At 54.2% G+C, this 25,119-nt stretch overlaps 1 protein-coding gene and 1 long non-coding RNA gene across 5 annotated transcripts in view; both read left to right on the forward strand.

Moving 5' to 3' along the window:
• The first annotated feature begins 5,190 nt into the window (after positions 1-5,190).
• Positions 5,191-9,880, forward strand: LOC147917373 (uncharacterized). The gene is made up of 3 exons (XR_015552058.1): positions 5,191-5,746; positions 7,554-7,735; positions 8,330-9,880. It is a non-coding gene; the product is annotated as an uncharacterized LOC147917373 (long non-coding RNA).
• An 8,169-nt stretch (positions 9,881-18,049) lies between these two features.
• ZNF496 (zinc finger protein 496) overlaps positions 18,050-25,119 on the forward strand; it is a 32,329-nt gene continuing 25,259 nt past the window's right edge. The window contains exons 1-6 of one of the 4 annotated variants that reach the window (XM_087430244.1): positions 18,050-18,231; positions 18,377-18,877; positions 19,565-19,681; positions 20,006-20,432; positions 20,823-21,006; positions 24,230-24,306. In XM_087430244.1, the coding sequence (XP_087286370.1) occupies positions 20,043-20,432; positions 20,823-21,006; positions 24,230-24,306 (651 nt within the window). In that variant the 5' untranslated portion in view covers positions 18,050-18,231; positions 18,377-18,877; positions 19,565-19,681; positions 20,006-20,042. The remainder of the gene's footprint in view (positions 18,232-18,376; positions 18,878-19,564; positions 19,682-20,005; positions 20,433-20,822; positions 21,007-24,229; positions 24,307-25,119) is intronic. The other 3 variants (XM_087430245.1, XM_087430246.1, XM_087430247.1) reach the window with 3 other exon arrangements.

Genomic DNA, 25,119 nt, shown 5'->3' on the forward strand with positions numbered 1-25,119 from the left:
TAAATCAAGTAGGGTTGAAAGGGGCTTGTTATGAATAACAAAAGAAGCTCCTCCCATCCGTGTCACTGAGGAAACTCCAAGGGTTTTAGGAGCTCTGTGCCAGGAACTGGAGACAAAGACCAAACACACACTTCTCAACTACTAACACTCACAGCCATCCTCCCTGGTATGCACTGTTATTATCGACATCCCCACTCTATGGATGAGGAAACTGAAGTTTAGATAATAATCACGGCATGCACTACAGTGCCTGTTATGTGTAAGCAATGGTTTTGGACAGACCATGGACTGCATTCTAAATTATACTATAGTCTCTATACAATCACTTGTATACGATGTACAAGACAGTACTCTATAATCTAGGAGTATTATACATCAGTATGTGTTATGGCATTAGATAGCACATCTATTAAATGTTCTCTTCCAACAATAACCCTATCTGGTGAGAAGTATTATACTATGATTTGACAAGTGAGGAGACTGCACTAGGAAAATAATGTGCCCAAGACCACCCTGCAGGAGGCAGGCACCGAGCTGCTGATCTAAGGCTGCACAGCCCAATCCTTTGCTCTAACACTCACCAAAACCATCCTCCTCCTCCGTGAGTCCCGGGCTTGAGCACGGATCTGTCTCAGGTTCTTAGTCGCCATGCTTCCTACCACATCAGAGACCCTTCTTCAATTTCACAGTATTCTCTCCCTACTTCAATTTGAAATGTTTATCCCCCAATCACTTATTAAAATACCAGCTTCACATTTCCTAGATTCTAAATACTGTATTTGACCAAAGATGTCATTAAGTCAGAAAGACAAATGGTGAAGCATATATTTGTGAAAATATTCTCATATTATATAATAAATTATTAATATCCAAAAGGTGTAAAGAGCTCCTAAAAATAAACAAGCAGATAAGAAGACACTGTATTTGATATCCGTTGCCATATGTATAACAAATGGCTTAAAATAACACATATCTGTTATCTCAGTGTCTGTGGTTCAGGAATGTGGGAGTGGCTGAGTGGGTGGTTCCGCCTCAGGCTCTCCGGCAGCTGCGTCTGAGCCACGGGAAGGAGCCGCAGTCATCTGAGGCTTGCCTGGGTCTAGAAGACCCACTTCCAAGCTGGCACTGGGCCCCTGCCAGCAGGAGGCTTCAGTTCCTGGCTGCAAGGCCCTCCCTGCAGGACTGATCACCATATAGAAATCAGCTTCCCTGGAGCAAGTGACGAGAGAGGGAGAGAGCACAAGCCTTGTGTGAGCTACAGGATGAAAGCCACAGCCTTTTAGAACCTAATCCTGGAAGAAACACACCATCCCTTCTGCCATATGCTGTTGGTCACACAGACCAACCCTGGTACAAGGGAGGAGGGGCCGTGCATCCTGTGAGCAGCAGAGGATAGAATAGGGGCATCCTGGATGCTGGTTGCCATCAACATAAAAACAGTTATCCGTATAGAAAGATATTTGTCTCCACAGTGATTAGGAAATACAAATTATATAATAAACCCATTTCTCACTTGTCAGGTTAGCCGAAACATTAAAAGTTTGATATTTTCTGTCAGTGACCACAACGTAGGCAAATGGGTAGCTTCAGCCTTGTCCTGGAAGTGTACACGGAAGGACAATTTGCAGTAACCTCCAGGCATCTCTCCTGAAGGACTGACTCATGTTCATACGACTTACGTTCAAGGGGGCTCAGGGAAGAACTGTTTGCTGAGAGAATAGAAACAAACAATGCCCAGGAATGGGGAATCGTTATTTCGTAGCATATCCACAGTGCATGTAATGTGTTGCCAAGTGAAGAAAGCTCCATGTCAAATATGTCTTGTGATCCAACTTAAGTAAAATAATTTTTAAAAATCGTTTGTGCAGGTAATACATACACACACACACACACAAGTTAACTGTGAAAGCACAGGAAATTTGTGAGCCTTGTTCACAGCTCAACCCCAGGGCTGGATAAAAAGGATACCCCCAAATATCTGAGTATAGATAAAGATATATCTGGAAAGATACATACTCAATTATAGAGAAGAATAATGGTACGATCAGGGGACCTTCACGTGTGTGTGTGTGTTTTATATATAAAACAATTATGGGCTAAAGTTTTGTGGTTTATTTCTTTCTAATGATGTTGTCACAACTCTAAAAATCATGAAACTGGCCAATGTCAGCCAGACTGATGGGCTTTTCAATCCCAAATTCAATATGAAGAAGGAAGACAGAAGAGGAGGAAGAGGAGGAAGGAGAGGAACAGAAGGAGGAGGAGGGGAAGACCAGGAAAGAAGAGGCAAAAGGCCCCTGTCTCTTCTTTGCTTCTGCAAAGCGAAGGCCCTCCGGAGGAGGGTCCCGGTGGCTCCCTTCACACAGCGAGCACAAGAGCCAACATGCTTCCACAAGGGGCGCAAGGAAAGAGACCTCGGACTTGCTCAGCTGAACTCAATCCTGTACCTCTAAGTCAAGAAAAGAGAAGAAAAAGGAAGCCCTGCCAGGCGCCGCGGTGTGCTGGTCCGGGGGCCCGTGTCCGAGGCGGCAGCCAGGTGGGCCCCACGAGGGGACTCCGGGGACCGGGCGCGCATCTTCCGACACGTCGGTCTCGCCGCGCCAGCCGTACAGATTGGAGGACCCGAGTCAGCGCCGCGAAGGGAGCCCGGGCTCCGTGGGGAACCACTCGCCAAACCACTTTCTAGCCGACCGGCTGGACGCACAACGATTTTGAACCCGATCGCAGAAAGCGCCCTAAGCATCTGCGCCGCGCTCTGGTGGTGACAGCAAAGTACAGCTGGTGGAAAAAGTCACCTCCAGCTAAACTCCGGGTGGAAGGGATCGATTTATGACTCCTCTGGGAGGACAGTGCACAACTCTGCAATTTGTTTAAAAAACGCCCAGAGCTCATGGCTCTCCACCGGTCGCCGTTTCACCGAATGTGCACGTTTCAGCTTATCCGGTGGTGGGTGCGACGTCCGCGCAGCACCTGAGCGGCTTGCGCCCCTCTGGGGCCTGAAACCTGCGCGGCAGAGGGGATCGCGCGTCACCGCGTGTGCGTCCTGTCTCCAGGGCCTCTGTGCGCATTCGCCGGACTCCTCCGGATAACCTTTGGCGCAGAGAGGGTGGCTTCCCAGGATCTCCCCACGAGGCGGCGCGCGCAAGACACTAGTTTTAAAAACGTTGTTCAGCCTTTGAGCCGGCAAGCCACTTTAATTTTAGAAGAGTACACAACTGCTAATGCGCAGTGAGAGCCGACGTTTGCAGGGAGCTCATAACTGAAAACGCCCCACTCCACTACCAGGGGTACCGGGGTGCCTCTTGGCCCTCCCATTCCTGGGGAGCAAAGGGAGGTGCGCTCCGGGAAGACCTGACGTCCACCACGGAGTTGGGGCAGGAGAGTGATCCTCAGGCTTTATAGCCCCTCCCTGCCCGGGAAGGTTCCTTTTGTTCCACATTAAAATACAATCGTTGGGCCAGCCCGCTTGCTTAGCGGGTAAGCGCGCCCGCTCCTCTACTAGCGACCCGGGTTCGGATCCCAGGCGCGCACAGACGGTCGGCTTCTCCAGCCATGCTGAGGCTGCGTCCCACATACAGCAACTAGAAGATGTGCGACTGTGACATACAACTATCTACTGGGGCTTTGGGGGAAAAAAAAAAGGAGGAGGATTGGCAATAGATGTTAGCTCAGAGCCGGCCTTCCTCAGGAAAAAGAGGAGGATTAGCACGGATGTTAGCTCAGGGCTGATCTTCCTCACACACACACAAAAAATATATAATGGTTGGTGGTGGGCGAGGTGGGTGAAGGTGGTCAAAAGGTACAGACTTCCAGTTATAAGATAAATAAGTCCCAGGGATGTGATGTACAGCATGGCGACTATAGTTAATACTACATTGTGTATTTGAAAGTTGCTTAGAGAGTAGATCTTAAAAGTTCTCATGACAAGAAAAAAAAATTTTGTAACCATGTGTGGTGATGAACAGTAACTAAACTTACTGTGTTAACTAATTCCCCAATATATACATATTTCAAACCACTTTGTTGTACACCTAAAACTAATACTATGTCATATGTCAATTATACCTCAATACAAGAAATACAATGGAGTTTTAGTATGTACCAAAATCACCTAAAGCAGTGGTCTTCAAACTTTTGTTGTGCGTAAGAAACTCATCTGGGGAACTCATGAAAAAGGAAGATTTCTTGGCTCTAGGAAGGCTTGGCATTAATGAAAACCCCAGGTAGTTTTGATGGGGTGGGTTTCCACTGCATTTTGAGAAAAACTGATGGACCGTAGTGCCAAAATGGGGACTCTAAAGGGCCCCTCCCAGCATTTCCCATCCGGGAGGTTTGCAGAAGCCGTCAGGAATCAGCATTGTTGTTATACACACGATTTGGATACAATAGAGGAATTCCACAGACTGCTCCTTAAGAACTCATGGTCTGGGGCCAGCCTGGTGGCGTAGCGGTTACGTTCACGCGCTCCACTGCTGGCCGCCCCGGTGCGGATCCCGCGCACGCACCAAGGCACCGCTTGTCAGGCCGTGCTGTGCCCGCGTCCCATATAAAGTAGAGGACGATGGGCACCAATGTTGGCTCAGGGTCAGTCTTCCTCAGTAAAAAAAACAGAAGAGGACTGGCATGGATGTTAGCTCAGGGCTGATCTTCCTCACAAAAATTAAAAAAATAAAAAAAAAAAGAACTCATGGTCTAATATGGTTACTGTCTTTCACAATTTTTAAAATTGAAAGTCAAAGAAAGAAATACATTTAGCATTATATCTAGTACTATGTATTTATGTGTATGTAAATATGCACGTCTGTATAAAATGGGAACATTTCAGGGAACAATACTTACCCTGACAGTGTGATGAGAAAAGCAACCCTTCTACAATCAGAACTTTCTCATGTGTTCTAAAGGTTAAAAACTTAACAAAAAACTCCTTACATCTTCTTCCCTCCAGGTCCAGCTTCTCTTTGTTGTTCTGAAGAAAGCTGGGACTCCTCTAACTCCTCTTTTAAATGTATATTTGATGGCTTTTCAAATGCACATTCCACCTTATCTATGGTTATTTAGGGTGGATTTCAAAACGTGTACTACTTGAAGAGCTTTTCAAATGTATTTTGTGTGTTTACATCTGAGGACTTCCCCGGCTCCACCTTTTGGGGTAGATTCCCAAACCACAACTATTTATGGAGGTGGGCGTCTTCTTTTGTTCTGGAAAAGAACCCACAGATTTGTGGAGATGAAACTATGGTGAGGTACCCAGCAGTCTCTGGCTGGTGGATGTCCTTCTGTCAGATCCAGGATGTCATAGGATGAAAGCCCTATTTCAGAAACACCAGAGCCTATGGGGGCATTTCCAGAGCTGGGCAGTTGGCTCCTCCATTAACAGATAATAACACTGGCGTTGGCCCAACTCTGTTGACTAAGCCATGCACAACCCACAGGGTGGAACACGCCAGTCCGAGGCCTGTAGGAAGGGGATTGTTGGAGGTTCCAGGTTTAAAGAAGGGCTCCTCTCCTTCGGTGGTGTTCAGCGGACCCCCAGGAGCTGGGCCGGTAACTGTCCAGAGAAACTGAATGCGGGAATCTTCCAAACGCCCCCAGTAGGAAAGACGAGCGCAAAGGTCTTAGCGTGGCGCTGGGTATTGGCCACGCTTCTGAAGAGGAAGAAGGAGAGGGAAGGCTGCACTGGCCCCGAATTCACAGGACCCAGTGAGCAGCTGGATTTCAAGTTGAGGATGCAAGCCCAGACCCAGAGGTGAGAGCCCCAGGGCAGCGGTCCTTGCCTCCGGAGCCCACTTTCCATTTGCGAACGGGAGGCCCTCCGCGGGGGCGCACGGCAGGCGCAGTTCCACGCCTTTCGTTCTCGCCTGTTCCTTTAATTTCTGTCATCAACACCGCATCGGAGCAATCCAGAGGCACAAGCATGCTAGCTTTCTTTTTTAAGAAGATTCTCTGGCACAACTATTTGCTTTTTAAGTTTCTTCAACCTTCCGCCCTAGAAATGAGGACTGAAATTGTGGTTAATGGGGATTTCCAATATCTGCATGGCAATTTGGAGATAAACATTCATCCCAAGGCCTCTCCCATTCATCTGTGGGGGAGGGAGGAGCTACCTGGCACCCCAATTCCACTCCTTTGAGGGTGCGGGGCCTGCGCGAGCCCATCCCACCGCCGAGTCCCGGAACCCAAGTTGGTGACCGGCGGTGGCCAACAGTGGAGGGTGGCCCCAAGGTCGGCGCGGCGGTTCTACACCCTCCCTCCGCCGCGGGGCCCGCGTGAGGTCTGGGGGACGTGTCCCCCGCCCGAGGACGCAGCGCTGGCCAGGCTGGTGCCCAGAAAGACCCGTCCCGGGTGGGGGCCTCCAGCGGTGATGGGGAGGGCCGGAGGAACCGGGGGAGGGCGTGGAGGGTCCGCCCCCGGCGAGCGTGAGGCTCTGAAGTTCTGGAGACCAGGCGGCGGTCCTTGGAAAAGAGCCCAGGAATCGGGGGTCAGAAGCGCGTGGTGTCCGCAGAAACTCCTCGAACGCCGTGTGGGTGCTTCACTTTTCCGCGCCTTGGTCTCCACACTCCGATGAAGGAGTTTGATACTGGATAATTTTCTGAGAATGTATCAGGGTATTAATTCTGTGTTTGGAAAAAAAATATCTTTTAAAGAAATTATACCAAATAGTTGGGGTTAGTAATAACTGATCCTGAGATACAGACTTTTTTAAAGTAATGCTGAGGACACAAGTAAATTCTAAGCTTGCGGGGGAGAGTAAGGAATGTAGAGAAAGAAAATGCAAGAACAAGGTAACATTTAAACATCTCCCCTTAGGGGCTGGCGGGGTGGCATAGTGGTTACGTTCTCTTGCTCTGCTTCTGTGGCCCGGGGTTCATAGGTTCTGATCCCCGTGGGGACCTACACACCACACATTAAGCCATGCCGTGGTGGCATCCCACATGTAAAGTGGAAGACAATGGGCACAGATGTTAGCCCAGGGCCAGTCTTCCTCAGCAAAAAGAGGAGGATTGGCAGATGTTAGTGCAGGGCTAATCTTCCTCACCAAAAATAAATAAATAAATAAATAAATAACATCTACCCCTAGAGTGGGAAACCTGGGTCATGCGAGCTGTGCAAGAGGCACTGTAGTCACATCATGTTAGCTACATGCCTGCATCTGTCCATTTAAGTCCCTTGGCCTCCCTCCAGCACAGCTGGGGAGTCAGTCCCAGGATGGCCACAGTGTGAGCCAGACTCAGAGCCACCTCACGGGTGCGGGTTCTAGCTCCTACCATTCTGGGTGAGGTTTAGGAGCCAGACCTTGTTCCCAAAGCCCACAACGCAGGCTTTTGGATGCTCTTTCTTGGTAAGCTACTACAAGCTGAGGGTTTTTGGTTCCCAGACATTCTGCAGATCTGGGGGAGAATTTTTACCTGACCATGTCTTTCCACAGCCTGCCAGTGGCTGAGACATAGAGGGCCCCCTTACATGACTGCTGGACTCAATTACAGGTAGGGGGCAGCTGTCTTTCCAGCCTTCAACTCCTGTACTAACAATTGTCTATTCTCTCATCATGCCAGTGAGCCCCAGCCCACACTTCTCTCTCCTGGACTTCCCAAAAATGCCAACTGAACCTCAACACCTCAAGATCCCTTCAGCCTGATGGGAACCTGCCATCAACCCGCCATTGTATGAAAAGACCTGTTCCAGCACATGTCTTGAGCGTTCAAGACAAAATGGTCATGACCCTTGTTCAAGCACGGTAAGGGCAGGGGATGGGTGTAGGAAGCTCTGCAGTGGGGTCTGGCCCTGGGGGAGAGAAATGGGCTCAACTCTGAATACAAGGGGAGGGGGGATTTATAGCCAAGGAGCACGTGGAGGGTCAGTGGATGGATAATTACTAAGAGGAAACCTCAGGGGTGAACATCTGGCTAAACCAGCCTGGCCTGAGGGGGGGTCAGTGGATGGATAATTACTAAGAGGAAACCTCAGGGGTGAACATCTGGCTAAACCAGCCTGGCCTGAGGGGATTCCTGCTGAAGGCAGGCCCCGTGACCAGACATCCCCAGAGGGATGGCAGCGAAGAACCTGCTCAGACATCTCAAGAGTGATCAGATATCTGGAGGGTGGGGGTTCTGGTTAAGCTGAATTAGCAGGATTCTTGCTAAAAGTGGACAGTGCAGAGATGAACATGAAAGCCCCAAAGGCAGGTCTTGTTGAACAAATGCTCAGAAAAGCCAGAGTAGAGTTCAGTTGAGGAGAGAATCTTTGCCAACAGCAGCCCAGCCTTTTCCTAGCAGAACAGAGCAGAAATTATGAGACTGAATTGCCATGTGTGTGCCTTTCTCGGCTGCAGGCAAAGAAGTATGAGCGACGCTGGTCTGCAGAGTGAGGTCCACACTCTTCAGCCTGGTGTATGAGGGCCTCCAACCTCACCTCTGGGTTTGCCACACAGCTCCTTCCAAATAGCAAGTGTTTTCAAGAGGCCTCGCCTTCGCATAAGCCCCCAGGATGCCCTTCCTTCCAACTGTTAAGCTCGTGAACCCCAAAAACCTGAACCAAATGTAACCAATGCCACAGTGGAGCCATTCCAGGCCGACCTTGCAGGGAGGTCCTGGGGGCCCCCACCAGCCTGCTGGCTTCCCTGTCAGTTCCCTTCGAAATGCAGAGGCCCTCCTTCCCTGCGGGCCTCCCCTCTGGCTGGAAACACCCTGCAGGGGATGAGGCTTCTGCAGACCTGTCCTGCAGTGGGACCTGGGGCCTGGGGCAGGCCTGGGAGGCATTTTGTTCCTGTCCCGGAATGGTGATCACCTTTCTTTTTACACAGTAGTCCCTTGTTCTCTTAATTCGTCTTCGGCTGGTCATGCCTATGAGGTTTCATGTCTTCCAGAACAAGCCCCACTTGTTCACCCATGAGCCAGGCTGCTCTGAGTGGACACCCAGTAAATGCTAAATTGAACTAACTCAAAGAGGAGAAAAGTTAGGACAGCAGTCTTCTGGCAATTATCTCAGAACTCCAAGGAGATGACTCAACAAAGACCAGCAGAATGCAAAGAAGATGGGAGGACATTGTCAATCTGACCAGTCAGATGTGGGAGAGAAAGGGCAAGACAAAGCTGGAGGTGACAAGTTTCAGGTCTCATTGAAGGGTCTCAAATTTATCTACAAGAAACTGAATGAGAGACTGGAAATAATCATTATAAAACAAGCAGAAAAGTAAGATTGTCAACACGTTTCCTAACATTCAGGCCAAGTTCACGGTGTGCCTACATGGGTGTTTCCAGGCATGTGTTAGTCCTGGGGCTGCCGCAACAGATTGCCACAAACTGGGTGACCTGAAACAACAGGAATTTGTCCTCTTACAGTTCTGGAAGCCAGAGTCTGAAATTAAGGCATCGGCAGGACCAGGCTCCTGGGGAAAATCCTTCCTGCCTTCTCTTGGCTTCTGGTGGTCACCAGCAATCCAGCTGATGCCGGCTCAACACCAGGTTGACGTGAGGGAAGCCATATTACAGAAAAGAAACCCTATTGTAACTTTGAATGACCTCTGACTAACTGACCCAGACATGCTCTGTGGATTTTATGGCCCCTCCCAGCTGCTACAAGTTGATAACTTTGTTCTTTTGAGTTCTTTAGGAATGTGATGACCCCTGGGCAGAGTCTATGCTGACAGCCATCATCAATGACAACTGAAAGATCAGGGTATAGGGTGTTGCTTCAGTATCTGATGTGTATCAAGTAAAACAAAAGACTGTCAGGAACTAAGACCAGCTGCCTCCTCCACCCAGAGACCAGCCCCCTATATAACTGGCCTGTAGTCTTTGTTCTGTAAGATGGTTCTTTTGGACATGAGTCTGCCATCTTCCCTGTTGCTACCAAGCTGTAATAAAAAGTCTTTTCTCTCCTACCTCCTTGCCTCTTGACTATTGGCATGTCTTGCAGTGGGCAAACGATACCCACCTTGGGCGGTAACACAAGGTGATTGATCCTTGCCTCATGGATACATCACTCTGGTCTCTGCCTCTGCTGCCACATGGCCTTCATCCTGCGCGTCTGTCTTCACATGGCCTATTTACAAGGACACCCATCACTGGATTTCGGGCTCACTCTAATTCAGTATGACCTTGTCTTAACTTGTTTACTTCTGCCAAGACCCTATTTCCAAATAAGGTCACATTCCCAGGAATAAGAGATTAGGACTTAGACATACCTTGTTGGGGGCACATTTCTAACCATTCAGCCCCCTCACTGCCACCCCGATTTGCAGATGAAGTAAACTGAGCTGAGGGAATGGGGGTGAAGGGAGACTGGAAAAATTGGAAGGGCCAGTAGCTGGAGAGTGTCAGGAAATTCGTGGAATAGGTCATGCTCTGTTTAAAAGATTTAGTGAAAGCACTTGGAGTGTTTGAGGAATGAGGAGTAACTGAGAAGTCTTTATGTCTGGAGTAAAAATATGTGGTGGCCTCCAGTGTTTAACAGCAGAAAAGAACCTGAGATACACTAAAATAAGAGGTGTCAAACACTAAAAAGTTTAAAAGTTCACCTGCCGCTACTGAAGGGACTGAGGAACGTGCCTGTTGAGTATCTCGGGCTCTGTGCCGGGGCACTCAGGTAAGCTGTGTCTGATCCATTTGAGCCAGGTGTGTGTCACCATATCGTGAACAGAGAAATTTATCCACTGCCTCCAGCATCTGAGTAACTTACACAGCAAGGAGGCGGAAACTGGACTTCTCTGCTCCTGGGACTCACTGAAGGAAACACCCCAGGTAGGGGCTCCATGGTCATATGACAAATTGCACCTCAGTGGGCAGACTGGATTAGGAGATGGAGGGGCCAGGACAAGGTCTGTGCTCTTAGATGGGATCAGGATACAGATCAGAGTGTGGGATCCAGGAAGGGATCTGTGCTCTGAGATGAGATCAGGACACAGATCAGAGTGTGGGGTCCAGGACAGGATCTGTGCTCTCATGGGATCAGAACACAGATCAGAGTGTGGGATCCAGGACGGGATCTGTGCTCTGAGATGAGATCAGGACACAGACTTGGGCATGGGATACAGAGAGGGATCTGTGCTCTGAGATGGGATCAGGACACAGATGAGGGTGTGGGATCCAGGAAGGGATCTGTGCTCTGAGATGAGATCAGGACACAGATCAGAGTGTGGGATCCTGGACAGGGTCTATGTTCTGAGATGGGATCTGGACACAGATCAGGGTGTGGGGTCCAGCACGCAGCAAGCCCTTCTTTCCTACAGGACAGAAGCCAAACTCTCTATGTGGTACTTGGGGCTCCAGATTCTGGGGATTCTGGTGAGAATTAAGCAATAAATGCAGGGGCTGGCTCTGTGGCTTAGCGGATAAGTGCGCGCGCTCTGCTATTGGCGGCCCGGGTTCAGATCCCGGGCGCTCACCGACGCATCGCTTCTCTGGCCATGCTGAGGCCGCGTCGCACATACAGCAACTAGAAGGATGTGCAACTATGACATACAACTATCCACTGGGGCTTTGGGGGAAAAAAAAGGAAGAGGATTGGCAATAGATGTTAGCTCAGAGCTGGTCTTCCTCAGCAAAAAGAGGAGGATTAGCATAGATGTTAGCTCAGGGCTGATCTTCCTCACAAAAAAAAAAAAAAAAGGCAATAAATGCAGGTGATAAGCCTGCAGATGCTGGACATATTGTGTGTGCCATCTCCCTTCTCCCCACACACATCCATGCAGCACTGGGTCCTGGACCAGTGTCCTCTCCCTGAGCCTCAGTTTCCATCTTGAAATTCTAGGATCTTGGGATTCACCTCACTTGGGAGCATATAGAAAGGAGGAACTCAGAAAAATGGAAACATCCAAAGAAGTGCAATGATCAGGGTGTTTCCCTCCTGAAGAAGTCGAACCCTGTCCAGGAGTGAAAGCCTGAAAATGGGCGAGGACTGAGAAGAGAACAGGCAGGGAGGACGGACCCAGGAGAGCAGCTTCGTGTTCACAAAAAACGGTCTGCCCCACCCCTGTTCTTGTGGCAGCTAGAAATGCCACTGTGCCCCATCTCGGAGTGACTCCAGCTTTCTTACCATGACGTCCCGGATCCACTCACGTCGCTCATCTGTGGCTCCAGGGCTGAGCCACCCTCACCTCACGATGGCCCAGGACCCCAGTTAAACCCCCTCCTGAGCCCCCTTCTAAACAGTGCTAGATGCGGAAGTGACCACACTTCCCGACACCCTCTCCCCCTCCTCCTCCTCCATTCGTCAGCTAGGATCAAACCTTTCAAAAGACGCCTCCCTTCTCCCTGTATCCAGCCTCACTCAGCCTCCTCGGGTGCCCTCCCTCATGGCACCAGCACAATTAATCTAGCTGTTTCCGTTCATCTAGATTTTTCAAACTACAGGCTGGTCCCTGGTGGTCTGGCTGAGCTGGCATTAACACCCCGATGCTCATGGCCAGCTCCCCAAAACTGATGTTTGGGGTCTTGGTTTTGTTTCCTTGACCACAGCACCCAACACCTGACTTCAAGGGATGGCACCTTTCCCTAGTGACAACTGGGGCATTTCAGAGGGACTTTCATTGGAGCCCCTGAGCAGTTGGCCTGTGTGTAGTTCTTCACATCTTTTTGCCTTCAGCAAAAGGAAAAAAAACCCCATAAAAATAGACGAGCAGGGGCCAGCCCGGTGGCGCAAGCAGTTAAGTGTGCGCGCTCCGCTGCGGCGGCCTGGGGTTCGCTGGTTCGGATCCCGGGCGCGCACCGGCGCACTGCTTGGCAGGCCATGCTGTGGCGGCATCCCATGTAGAGTGGAGGAAGATGGGCACAGATGTTAGCCCAGGGCCGTCTTCCTCAGCAAAAAAAGAGGAGGATTGGCGGATGTTAGCACAGGGCTGATCTCCTCACCAAAAAAAAAAAAAAAAAAAAATAGACGAGCAGCCCTCTTATGCAGCTGGGAGGCCTGTAGCGAGAGAAAATCAACCAAGCCAAGTTCCTGCCCTGGGTGGATCCTCACTGAGCCCTCTTCACGGGCCGTAACCTCTGCTGGAGATGGGGGCTCCAGGGCAGACCCGCTCTCCTGTCTCCCGGAGCCTGTGAACAAGTCACAGGCATATTTGCAGTGATATTGTTCCCAGGACTGCTAGTGATGGGGCAGGCTGTGCTTGGGGCCCGAGGCTTCTGCTTCTAATGAGCCCCCGGGGAAGGCAGATGACGTGGCTGGCCCAGGAACTGGGTGGCGAGGTGGCACATCCTTACACACCTGTAGTTGTGGTCAGGCCACAAGCATATTTGTGTAATGATGCCCTCCTCCCCGGGGGAGAGGTAACTGCTGCCCTTCCGTACGGAGATCCTGGCTATTAGGAGAGCTACACAGGGTTCCTTGCTGTGCACAGCTCACTTTCCACGTTGGGCATAATTTGTTTCCTTTGCTGCAGCTCATTCACCATCCCCCTCTGCAAGGTGAGATGTTACCCCTGTTCCTCCTCGTCAGCTGCGGGCCCAGGGTATCATTTAGGGTTCTCCAGAGAAGCAGACCCAATAGGATGTGTGTGTGTATGTGTGTGTGTATATATAGAGAGACAGAGATTTAATTTAAGGGATCAACTCATGCAGCTGTGGAGGCCAGCAAAGTCCCAGAGAGGAGCTGACGTGGCAGCTCAGGACTGAAGGCAGCTTGCAGGCAGATTCCTTCCTGTGGGGGTGGGTGGGGAGAACCTCAGTCTTGACTCAAGGCCTTTGACTGATTAGATGAGGCCCACCCACTATGGAGAGCAGTCTGCTTCACTCAAAGTCTACTGATTTTAATGTTAATCTCATCTAGAAAACATCTTCACAGCACATCTAGATTAATGTTTGACCAAATACCTGGGAACCCTGGCCTAGCCGAGAGGACGCTTAACGATGAAACATCACACCCGGCCTCTTATTCCCAGGAGTGTCAGAGCATCCAGAGAGGTCCACCTGGACTGCCTCGGGGCCCGGCCCCTCCCCTGCTCCTCTCCCTTCACAGTCGCTTGGCTCCGCCCAGCCCTACCTCCTTCAAGCCACACATGGTAATTTCTCCATCTTTAAGGGACCCACGTTCCCTCTGCCAGCCCACCGCCACTTTTCTCCGCTCTGCTGTCTCCACTCCCTCATTCCTTCTCCCTCCAAACTGTGCTCCAGCCCAGCAGCCCGCCCGTCCCTCTGCCCCAGCCTGGCTGCCAATCCCACGGGCAGGGCATGCTGCTGCCGGGCTGTGTCTCGTCTAATCTGATCTCCTAGCAGCACTGACCCCCACCGGCCACCTCTTTCTTAAGACACACTCGCCTGTCTGAGGCTAGGAGGCTGCTCCCCGCCCACCTTCTCCCCTTCCTCCTGCCCCTCCCCATCAGCACACCCCACCTTCCCAGTCTCTGCGAGGCTGCTTCTCTCCTGCCCTTGCAGTGGTCCATCCCAGGGTCTCAGCTCCGGCTCCTGCCTGACTCCAGACGCCTCTCCAGCCTCGGCTTTCTCCCGAGGGTCATCACTACTTGTGCTTGGGCACTTCAGACCCATAGAGTACAAAGCCCACCATCGTCTCCCAGCCCCTTCCCAGAAACTGCTTCGCCGTCTCCCAGACCCTCCAGTCACCCAGCTTGGGCCAAACCAGAGCCGCTTCTCACTCTGTAACGCCGGCAGCACACCGGAAATCTCTGCCACGCCAGCCAGCTCTGCCTCTACCGCCCACTCTGGAAACATCTCCTGCCTGCATTTCTGTGGCTGCTTCTAGCGTGGCCTCTGCTTCCTCGTTCTCTCTCCAATCTGTTCTGCACAGTGGTCATGGCAAAATGAAGGTCCCATCAGGCCAGGCCCCTACTTGAAACCCTCTGAGTGTAAAATCCACAGTCACTCCACTCCAGCCTCCCCTGTCTCTCGCTGTTCTTGAGTCGAGGGGGGTAAGCTCCTGCTCCTCAGCCTTTGCACGCGCTGTTCCCTCTGCTGGAATGCTCTTCCCACGCACCTCTGTACGGCTCTCTCTCCATCTGCTCTCTCATTCAAATGTCACTCCTCATAGAGGGCCTACCTGGCTGCCCTGAAGGCCCCCCCTTCCCTGCTTCATTTCATTTTTTACCTGGTGTCCATCACCAATGATATTACACCGCACAGTCACTTATTTATTATCTGATGCCCCTTCCAGCTTCCAGAAGCCAGCCTCTTCTGTCCACCAAGGTCTCCCCAAGGATGGAAGAATCCTGGCACACAGCAAGCATTTCATAGAAATATACACAACCAGCAACTGTAATATAAACTGAGTAAACGCAAAGTGTGAGGGCTGATGGCTGAGAGCAGGGTTTACACACAGGGCTCTCTTCCTGGGGCTTCGTCCATGGCATCTGACACAATCCCATCTGGTGACAAGGAAAGCTCCTTCCCATGGCCTCCAGTGCCCCCCAGCTTTCTGATGCCCTCCCCTTGCTCACTGGCCCCCTCACTGTGGCCCCCTCAGGGCCTTTGCTGTCGTTGCAGTGGCCTCTACCTGGGACCCTGTTCTCACCCAGGCCTGAGCTTGATCAACTCCTTCTCAGATGTCACCGTCACAGTGGAGCCTGCCCAGACCTCTTCTTTAATGTGACAGTCGCCAGCCCATCCCCAGCGCCTGTTACGTGACGCTGCTCCCCTTCCCTTCTCTTCTGCAGCATGGTTCAAACACAGCTGATCGTGTTATTGACTCTGCTAACTGCTTGCCCCACCCCCTCCTCCCGCACTAGCCAGCTGTGTCCACAGGTGTACCCTTCGCACCTGGAACGGTGCCAAGCACCGTGAGTGCTTAGCAGGTCTCAGTATACGTTTGTTGAATGACTAAATGATCCCACACATCCACCCAATGAGGTAGACAGCATCATCTGTTTTCTGGATGAGGAAACTGAGGCACAGGAAGGTTAAGTAGTCTGAGATCACCTGGTCAGGAATTGATGAGGCAGGATCTAACCCACAGGCTCCGCGTCAACCCACGTGGTGAGCAAAATGCAGAAGAAACCCAAAGTCAGGGCATATTCTGAGCAGAGCTGCACAGGGCCTCGTCAGCCCAGGGGAAGGAACTGGCTGGGGTGGGGAGGATTGACCTGATGCTGTGTGCTAGCATCTCTGGGGTCTGTATTTCACCTGCTTTAGGGCTGCGCTGGGTGGAGCTACGAGCACTGAGTCCCAACAGTCGACAGCTGGGTGCTCCGCAGAGTCTGGCCCCCAGGATGTCTGCTAAAGCACCGAAGCCCGACCTGCCATGGCTATCCTGGATTCCTCCTCGGGGAACCTCTCCTGCAGGCCAGGCGCCTGGCTGATGCTGGGAGGGGGCCTGCATGAATCCTGTTGGCGCAGAGTCCAGTGAAGCCCAAGGGGCTGGCTCCCCCTGGCACCCGCAGGCTCCCGGTAAGATCTCCAGGTGGCGTGCCTTGTGTCTCACTCTCATTTGGGGGAACAACACTGTTCACAAGGAGCTTCCCGACTCGCGTTGGTCCACCCCCACAGTCAGGTATTTGACAAACGGTGGCTCCCAGTAACTCCCCTAGTCAGGAGCGACTGTTCGCACCCCTGCCCCCGGAAGGAGGAGAGCAACACAGCCCAGGGGTCCTGCTCCTCAGTCCACCCACCTTCTCCCCACCTGCTCCGCCAGGCCCCTTTCTTTGGGGGAATTGGTTTTGTTGTGCTTGCCCTTGAAACAGGGTCTGAAGGAAATCAGAGTTATCTGCAGTAGGATGTCCCTCTGGGAGGTGAGACCGTCCTCTGCCGTCTCCTCTGCGGGAGAGTCCAGCTTCAGCGTGTGGCAGATGGAGGAGGAGGAGGGTTGATGGGACTCAGACCTGCTCGAGCACCGGGCGCTGCGCTTTCTCCCAGCTCTGGAACTTGGAGGATGAAGGAAGGCCCAGGAAGACCCCCTGCGCTTTGGGCTGTGTTCAGCATAGAGCAGTGGCAAGAAGCCCTGTCCAGGGGTCTGGAAGCCCTAATTCCTGCTTGCCCCGCGCTGCCTCTTGACTTCACCCTCTCTCTGCCTCTGTGTGAAGAGCCACATCCTTCACTTCAGCGAGCAAAGAGCTCCTGACCCCCACTCGGGGCCGGATTAACCACAGCCCCTTCGTGCGCTCCAGAGGGCGCGGCGGGCAGCCTTTCTTAACTGACCCTGCGCAAACCGGCTTACCCCCGTGGAGGCGCGGGCTGCCACCATGGGCGTCCCACGGAGGGCGAGGCGTGGAGGGTCCCCGCTCCTCCGGTCCTGCTCGCCCTTCAGCAGCCGCGGGCCGGGCGGAGAGGAGCGGTCTGGGCTGGAGGAGGCTGGGCCTGCCCGGGCGCGGGCCGGGTGGTCTCGGGCGGATTCCGAGTGGGGCGGCCCAGAGCGCGCGGGAGCCTCCCTCTCGCCCCCTCCCAATTCCAGCGTCCAGCCGCGGTCCCAGATCGGCCCTCCGGGCGTCCCCAGGACCCTGGCGGGCGGAGGGGAGAACAGCCGAGAGAGCAGCCCCCCACCGGGCTGCCCGCAGCGACTCCCACGCCCCCGCCCGGCGCCCCCCGTGCGCGCGTCCCCGGCGCGGTCCACGAAGCCCCCGGCCCGGCGCCGAGGGGGCGCGCGCGGAGCCGGGCGGGGCGGGGCGGGGCGCGCGGGCCGGGCCGGGGGTGTCGGATGTCACCCCGCGCACACCTCGGCCGGGGGGCGGGGGAGCGAACCACTGAGATGCGGAGACCTCCCCGGTCCTAGAGCGGAGCAGGAAGTGTCCCAGGGGAGGGAGCGGAGGGCTCCGGCCTTTCCTTTCCTCCGCGTCCGGCGGGCTCCGGCGGCGGCCAGGCCTGCGCGGCCCGCCAACGGGGACGCGCCGCGGGGGTGAGTGCGGCCCGCGCGCCCGGGCCCCGGCCCCACAGCTCCGCGCGCCCGGGCCCCGGTCCCGGGCCCCACACCCCGCGCGCCCCCGGCCCTTCAGCCCCGCGCGCCCCTGTCCCCGGGCCCCGGCTCCGCGCGCCCCGGCTCTCCGCGGGGGCCGCCTCCTCTCCCGGAGCCGAGCGGCCGTGAATCTGCGCGCGGGGGATAAGGCAACACCAGTGTTGTTTCCCAGGCGCCTCCATTTGCTCCCACTTCTTCCTTCCCAGGCGGAGCCTAGGTTTTCCGGATGAGCAGGAGACGGGGGCTCGGCTAGCCGGGGACGGAGCCTGGCCCTGCGGAGAACCCGCCTCGGGAAGGACGCCCGGGAGCCCGGGCTGGAAGGATGAGGAGCTGCCGCCCTGGACTTCAGACGCAGCAGAAGGGATCTGAGTTAGACGCTGGGAAGGAGTTCCAGGCTGGGAGGTGAGGAGCCGGGAGCCGGTTAACCGGGAGGCGTGTGTGGGGGTGTCTGTGTGTGGTGGGGGAAGCGGGAGCGAGCGGGAGCGAGGAGAAGCTTGCTCCTTTCCCTGGCTTACAATGCCCTCCGCTTTCCTTTCTGCTCACCCAGCGCTGTCCCTCCTCCCAGAGCTGCTTTAAGACGCCCCGCCCGCTGCGGGAAGCCTCCTGGGAGTAACGTTAGTTCATTCATCGCTCACTCCTGAGCCTGCTGCGTGCCAGGTGCCAGGGTGACAAAGAGGAGCGGGCGTCTGGTGAGGGGTGATCCGCAGAGCCCAGAGCGGGATGCCCTCCGGCGGACACTGAGTGCTGAGGGTGGGGCCGCGTCCCCTAGCTGGGGGCGGACCTGAGGAACCAGAGGCCCTGCAGGTGTGTGGTGGCTGGGCTCTGGGAAGATTGGAGATCCGGGTCCAGATGCAGGAACCTGAAGGAAGTCCCGCGGTGGGGCCAGCTGCAGTGTGTCCCTCCTGTCACCGAAGAACCTCTTCTGCTGGTTTGTGTTTGTTGTTCCGTTGGAAGCAGAGAGATCCAGAGACCCTGGTTTTTCTGACTGCCATTCAGTGTCCTTGTTGCTCCTCTGGCCTCACTTGTCTTCCTGTGGAATGGGAGTGAGGTCGGTATTCGGCATTGGACCGTTGGGGGCACTGAGCTGTTGGAGGTTAAGGTGCTGGCGTGGTGGGGTGTGGAGGAGGTGGGGAGGTGGGTGACCTGCCCCGGAGGTCTCAGGGGCCTGAGGGTGGGGAGGGGACTGAGCGTCCCGTTTGCCCTTCACTTTCCCTCGGTCCCACAGTTGGGAGTAGTGGCCACTCTCTGGTGTCACCCTGTGTGTGTTCGCTGGGCAGGTGGCGTTGCCGATGAGGGGGCTGTGCTGGGAGCGTCCTCCCTCTGTTCTGCGTGAGGGAGGGCTGTGAGCTCCTTTGTGGTTTGAAGATGATAAGGGTGGGGAGGGTGGAGGCGAGGTTGAAGGTCAAGGCATCTTTAAATGTGTGCTAAAGCATGGTATTCAGGCTTTGGAGTGAGTTGGGCGGAGGCTGATCTGAAAGCTGATGTTATTCTTCTCTAGTGAAGTCAGGATGTGGCTGCTGCTTTTGACTCTCCCCATCTCTCGCCTGAGTATCTTCTCGGCTGTCTGCTTCGTCCCCTGCCCCCGGTGCAGACTTGGCTGGGCGGGGCGGGGCAGACCGGCTCTGTGTGGGTCCAGCAGGTCCAGCTCCAGTCGGCCTGGCCACCAGCAGTGTGGATGTCCCATCCTGGATCTGCTTGAAGGCTCTCCCATGCGTCCCTGTCTTTGTCTTTCCAGCTCATTCTGTAAAGCTCTCAAGGGCAAGGACGGTGACTTTGGCTCTGAAGGCTCAAGATAGCGGCCTGCTCTGCTTGTCCATCTCAGGTCCTCTCCAGAAGGACCTGGCCACCGAAGGTACCACGGAATGTTAATTATGTCTCTCTCCTGTATGTGGCCCCGTTGGTCTCCTGGGATGCTTGAGACACCAGTGTCACGTTGAAATGCAACTGCTTTTCTGCCTTGTTCGTCTGGTCACCCACTTAAGGGAATCATGTAATGATGCTTTTGGGGGTGGGGTCCTTCTCTTTCTCCTTCTGTGTAAGGACCAGCCACAGTGGCACTTCTCACACGTCCCAGGGCTGGTCTCTGTGGGCTTTGTCACTTTCCCCATAACCACCCCCCAAAAAACTACTGCAGGAGACCAGAACATTGAAGCCAGCGATTTCTGTTTGGAAATAGGGTCGTCTTCTGCTGCTGACCCCCATCAAATCCCATCATGCCCACAGCCCTGTGCCCCCGAGTCTTGGCTCCAAAGGAAAGTGAGGAGCCCAGGAAGATGAGGAGCCCACCGGGAGAGAACCCTAGCCCCCAGGGGGAGCTTCCCAGCCCTGAGTCTTCCCGCCGCCTCTTCCGCCGTTTCCGCTACCAAGAGGCGGCAGGCCCCCGGGAGGCCCTGCGCCGGCTCTGGGACCTGTGCCGGGGCTGGTTGCGGCCCGAGAGGCACACCAAGGAGCAGATCCTGGAGCTGCTGGTGCTGGAGCAGTTCCTGGCCATCCTGCCCCGGGAGATCCAGGGCTGGGTGCGGGCCCAGGAGCCTGAGAGCGGCGATCAGGCTGCTGCTGCGGTGGAGGTGCTGGAACGGGAGCCAGGGAGACCCTGGCAGTGGGTGAGCAGAGTGGCTGGGCTGGGCTGGCTGGGAGGGCGGGCAGGAAAGGGAGAGGGTGGCCACCCTGTGCTTAGATGCTTTGGCAGAGTCACGCCCCCTGGCCAGGGAGGAGGATTCTGTCCAGAGCTACACACTTTGGTTAGGTGCACACTAGAGTTTGGTTTCCCAAGAAAGCAGATTCCATTCCCTAAAAGCACTAATTTGGGGCACGGTTATGTCGTCCCCATTTACAACCCCATCAGAGGCCCGGGCTGAGCCTCTAGCCATCAGCCATGGAGTCAGTGGTCATCAGGCTCGGGTAGGGGGGTTGCCCATCCTGGCACAGCCACTGGCCCTCCTCTGGGCGAGGACCTCTCCACTGAGCCTGAAAAGCTCTCTCTGGGATTGCAGCTCAAGCACTGTGAAGACCCTGTGGTGATTGACGATGGGGATGGTCCTCCGGACCAGGAGCAGGAGCAGCTGCCGACGGAGCCTCATAGTGACCTTGCAAAGAGCCAGGACGCCCAGCCCATGGCCCTGGCTCAGGGCCCTGGGCTCCCAAGCAGACTACCAGGCCAGCTCAGTGGGGACACAGGTAGGTGGCCGGAAGGAGTGGGGGAGGGGCGTTTGTATCTGCCCTTTGGGCTTGGCAGGGGCTCCTGACGTGCGTGCGTAGTTGTCTCCTGTCTGCTGAGGAGCCGTGAACCGTTTTCAGGGTCTAATCTTTATCTAGAGTGATTCTATCAGAATCTCAGGAGAGTGTCTTCTTCATGGTGCCAGGTCCACCCGAGGGGCCTCTGCTGTAGGAGGGTGTCTTTGAAGCTGCACCATGTCATCTCTTTGAGGGCACATCTCTGGGCTTTGTTGGTTGGGGGCAGCTTGGCACCATTGCTGTCCCAGTAGGGCTTGTGTGGGGAGCTGAGTCCTCTTGTCCCTCTGAACCTCTCAGTGCCCAGCTAAACATCTGCTCCAGGATTGCTGTGATCCTGCAAGGAAATAAAAAATGCTTTGGAGGAACCGGGGTGATGTCTTGAGGGTCTGGGGCCTGAGTGTCACCTAGACACGTCTGAATGCCTGCTTGCAGTGCGCTGGTGGCTCTAGGCACGTGGTTTTGGCCCGGCTAGCTGTGACCGGGGCATGCCTGTAAACCCTCCAAGCCTCCAGACCAGTTTCCTGGTCTGCCCAGTGGAGATAGTCATCACCCTTGTTGGGTTTTTTGAGGACTAGAGGATTACACCCATAACATACCGAGCAGGGGCCTGACCCCCTACGATGTTTAGTTGAAGCATCATCATGGGTTGTTGTGGTGCCCGAAGGTTGAAGGAGTGGCTTTCGAGGTGTGAGCTTGGCTCCGTGGACTTGCCACGTTGCGCTGTAGTTACAGATGGAAAAAGAGAGTGTGAGGAGGCCAGGAGTGCGTTCTTGTGATTCGCAGGAGTTGTCCTGGGCGTTGTAATATGCTTTTCAGTTTAAAAAAAAACAAAATGTGTACAGTTGGCCTTCTGTATCCGAGGTTACATATCCAAGAATTCAACCAACTGTGGATCAAAAGGCCTACAATGGTGGTGTCTGTACTGAACACGTTCGGAATTTTTTTGTTATTATTCCCTAAACGATACAGTAACAACATTTACATAGTATTTAGGGGGGATATGCCTAGGTTGTGTGCAACTACTGCACCATTTTATATAAGGGACTTGAGCGTCTGTGGATTTCCGTCTCCTCGGGGGGTCTAGGAACCAATACTCTGTGGATACTGAGGGACGACTGTATTAAATTTCTCTCTGTGTGAAACTATACTGACTTCTGTACAAATCAAATAAACTCTTCAGCCTCTCCGTGGTTAAAAGTCAAGACAGGTGTGTGAGTCAGCTAGGGCCGCCAAGACCAACACCACAGCTGGGGCGTCTGAAACAACAGGCGTTCATTGTCTTACAGTGCTGGAGGCTGGAAGTCAGAGATCCAGGTGTGGGCAGGGCTGGATTCTCCTGAGGCCTCTCTTCTTGGTGTGTAGACAGCCGTCTTCTCACTGTGTCCTCACGCGGCTATCCCGTGTGTGTGTCTGTGTCCTCATCTCCTCTCCTTATAAGGACACAGTCATGGGGGCCGGCCCCGTTAAGTACGCGCGCTCCACTGCTGGCGGCCCGGGTTGGGATCCTAGGCGCGCACCAACGCACCGCTTCTCCGGCCATGCTGAGGCTGCGTCCCACATACAGCAACTAGAAGGATGTGCAGCTATGACATACAACTATCTACTGGGGCTTTGGGGGGAAAAAAATAAATAAATAAAATTATTAAAAAAAAAAAGGACACAGTTATGTTGGGTTAGGGCCCACCCTGGTGACCTCATTTTACCTTAATCACCTCTTGAAAGACCCCATCTCCACATACAGTCACATTCTGAGGTCTTGGGATTTAGGACTTGAACATGTGAATTTGGTGGGGACACAGTTCAGCCCGTAACCACAGGCATGAGGGAAACAACCATTCACCCTAAATAACAGTGCATGTGCAGGCAGCCTGGGGTGCCGCCGTGGGTGGCCAGGGGTGGGTGGCCAGGGGTGGCCCGCAGCGAGCGGGCTCTGAGAGTGCCCTCAGGCGGAGGGGGAGGAGCGAACTGTGGCAGCCTGGCTTGTGCATCCCTGTGAAGCTCTGAGATAAGCCGGCTGCCAGGAGGGGCTTTGGGTCAGAAGGGTCAGCCCTTCCATTTTCCCTGAGCAATAATAAATGGACGAGGGAGTTGTGAGGAGACGTAGTTGTTAGGAAGACCTTAAACACGCTGGTGATTTGTCATTGGGATGAGCTTCCAGTAAAAGCCATTCGGTTCCTGATCTTGAAGATCTTCCCAAAAGGCTAGATTCTGTTTAGAGGCCAAAGCTTTCCGAAGTGATTTGCAAAGTGTCTGTGTACTCGTTTATCGTGGAAAAGTAGGGGAGGGCTGTGGTTCATCCCCCAGAAGGTGGCAGGTGTGCAAGAGCAGAATTGAAACGCTCCTCCTCAAATCCACGCCCACTCAGCCTGAGCGTCGGGCAGCAGCGTGAAGAGGCAGCCTCACACCTGGGACCCCCGATCTCACCGCTGGCTGAGCTGGCACCCAGCCTCTTGTTCCAGGTAGCCACCCCTGCTGTTGGCTGAAAGCTTTGCGTCCCAGGTCTGAAAGGTGAGGGACCCTGGCCTCCGGTCTTAGCTTTGACGCTGATTTCACATGTGACCTGGGGTCAGCCTCCAGGATTTTCTCTAAACCGAGAGCCGGAAGTGCAGCTTTCCGAGTGTGAGTCTGTGAGAGGAGCACCTTCTGAAACAGCTGTTTGGCTCACTGCTGACGGAAGCCTGAGCAGCGTCGATGCTGGTCAGCAGAGAGAGGTCAGAGTGGCTGTGGCCGAGGCCCACGGTGAGGGAGAGGGAGATGGTCCCACTCCCACGGCCTACATGTTCACGTGATGGAGGGCACTGTGCTAAATGCTCCTCCAGGGGCACCCATGATGGTGACGGCAGCCTTTCGTATGGAGCTTTGCAGTTCATAAACTTACAAATGTATGAAGTGTGTATGGCCCTGGGGTCCCACGTGATCTTCATCAACTCCCCAGAGCTCTAACCCTTGTTTTCCCCATATTGTGGATGGACAAAGCTGAGGTCCCTGCACCTGTGGGCAGTCGCATAGCTACTTGGTGGCAGAGCCAGCTGGGCATTCCTCGTCGAGTCTTGTCGTGTCTGAAAACGGAGTGAGGGAAGTCCCGGTGGTCTGTCTCCACGTCGTCACCCTCCGACAGGTGAGAGGAGACCAGGGTTTCATGGATACCTTGTCCCATCTCTTTCAGGTCCACAGGACACTCCCCTGCTTCAGGAGGCGACTTTGAGGGATGCACAGCAGATGGCCGCCCTTCAGCTGCCCCCGGTGAGTGATTTCTGCGAGAGTCCTTGGGAACCCTCGTTTGCCTCTCCGTGAGCTACAGGGCAGCATTGCCGGGAGCCCGGCCGGTTTGCCATCTGCCGCCCAGGCTGTTCAGCCCCGGCCTGGAGAACTAACACAGGAAGACTGAGTTGATGGGACGCCCATCCCTCCTCCTGCCCCCATAGTCCCAGCTGCTCACAGGGCTGGCTGTGTGACCGCCACCTTCGAGCCTTGGTACAGACAGTGATGGCTCGAAACAAATGCCCTCCAGTGCCCCGTCATCCTCTTGGCATCCTAGGGTCCCCTCTGCGAGACAAGAGAGACCTCTCCACTCTGACGTCCCAGGGTATTTTTTGTTTCATAATAATCACAGTAATGTGTTTCAGAAATGCTAGAAAATGGAGGAAAGCACACAGGTGATCTCAGCGCCATCACACGGGCGCTGCTGGGTGTTTGGGGGGTTTCCTTGGCGTTCCCCCTTGATGTTTCTGCACCAGCGTCCTCATGGATGGGGCTGGTCTTGGTCTGGCAGGTGCCCTCACTCACTTCTTCCCAGCCTGGCTTCTGCCTTTGGCTGCGGTTTCCAACCGTACCCCTCATTTGTCTTCCTCTCCCCAGCTGCCGTGATGTGTGGTCACTGCAGCGTCATCTTCCGTGAGAGAGTGGGCTCTGTGAGGGGGCGGCCCTGTTTTGTCACTTGTTCCCTGGCAGACGGGAGACCGTCTGAAGGATAGAGACACACAGTAAATGCACCTCAAGCTTGCCCTCAGCACCATGTATTTGATGTGACTGTAAGCTTGGGGAGCGATTACTGGG

The sequence above is a fragment of the Ceratotherium simum genome, chromosome 4, assembly GCF_057802395.1.
Source record: "Ceratotherium simum simum isolate JZ-2026a chromosome 4, ASM5780239v1, whole genome shotgun sequence".
In the NCBI taxonomy this organism is placed as follows: Eukaryota; Metazoa; Chordata; class Mammalia; order Perissodactyla; family Rhinocerotidae; genus Ceratotherium; species Ceratotherium simum.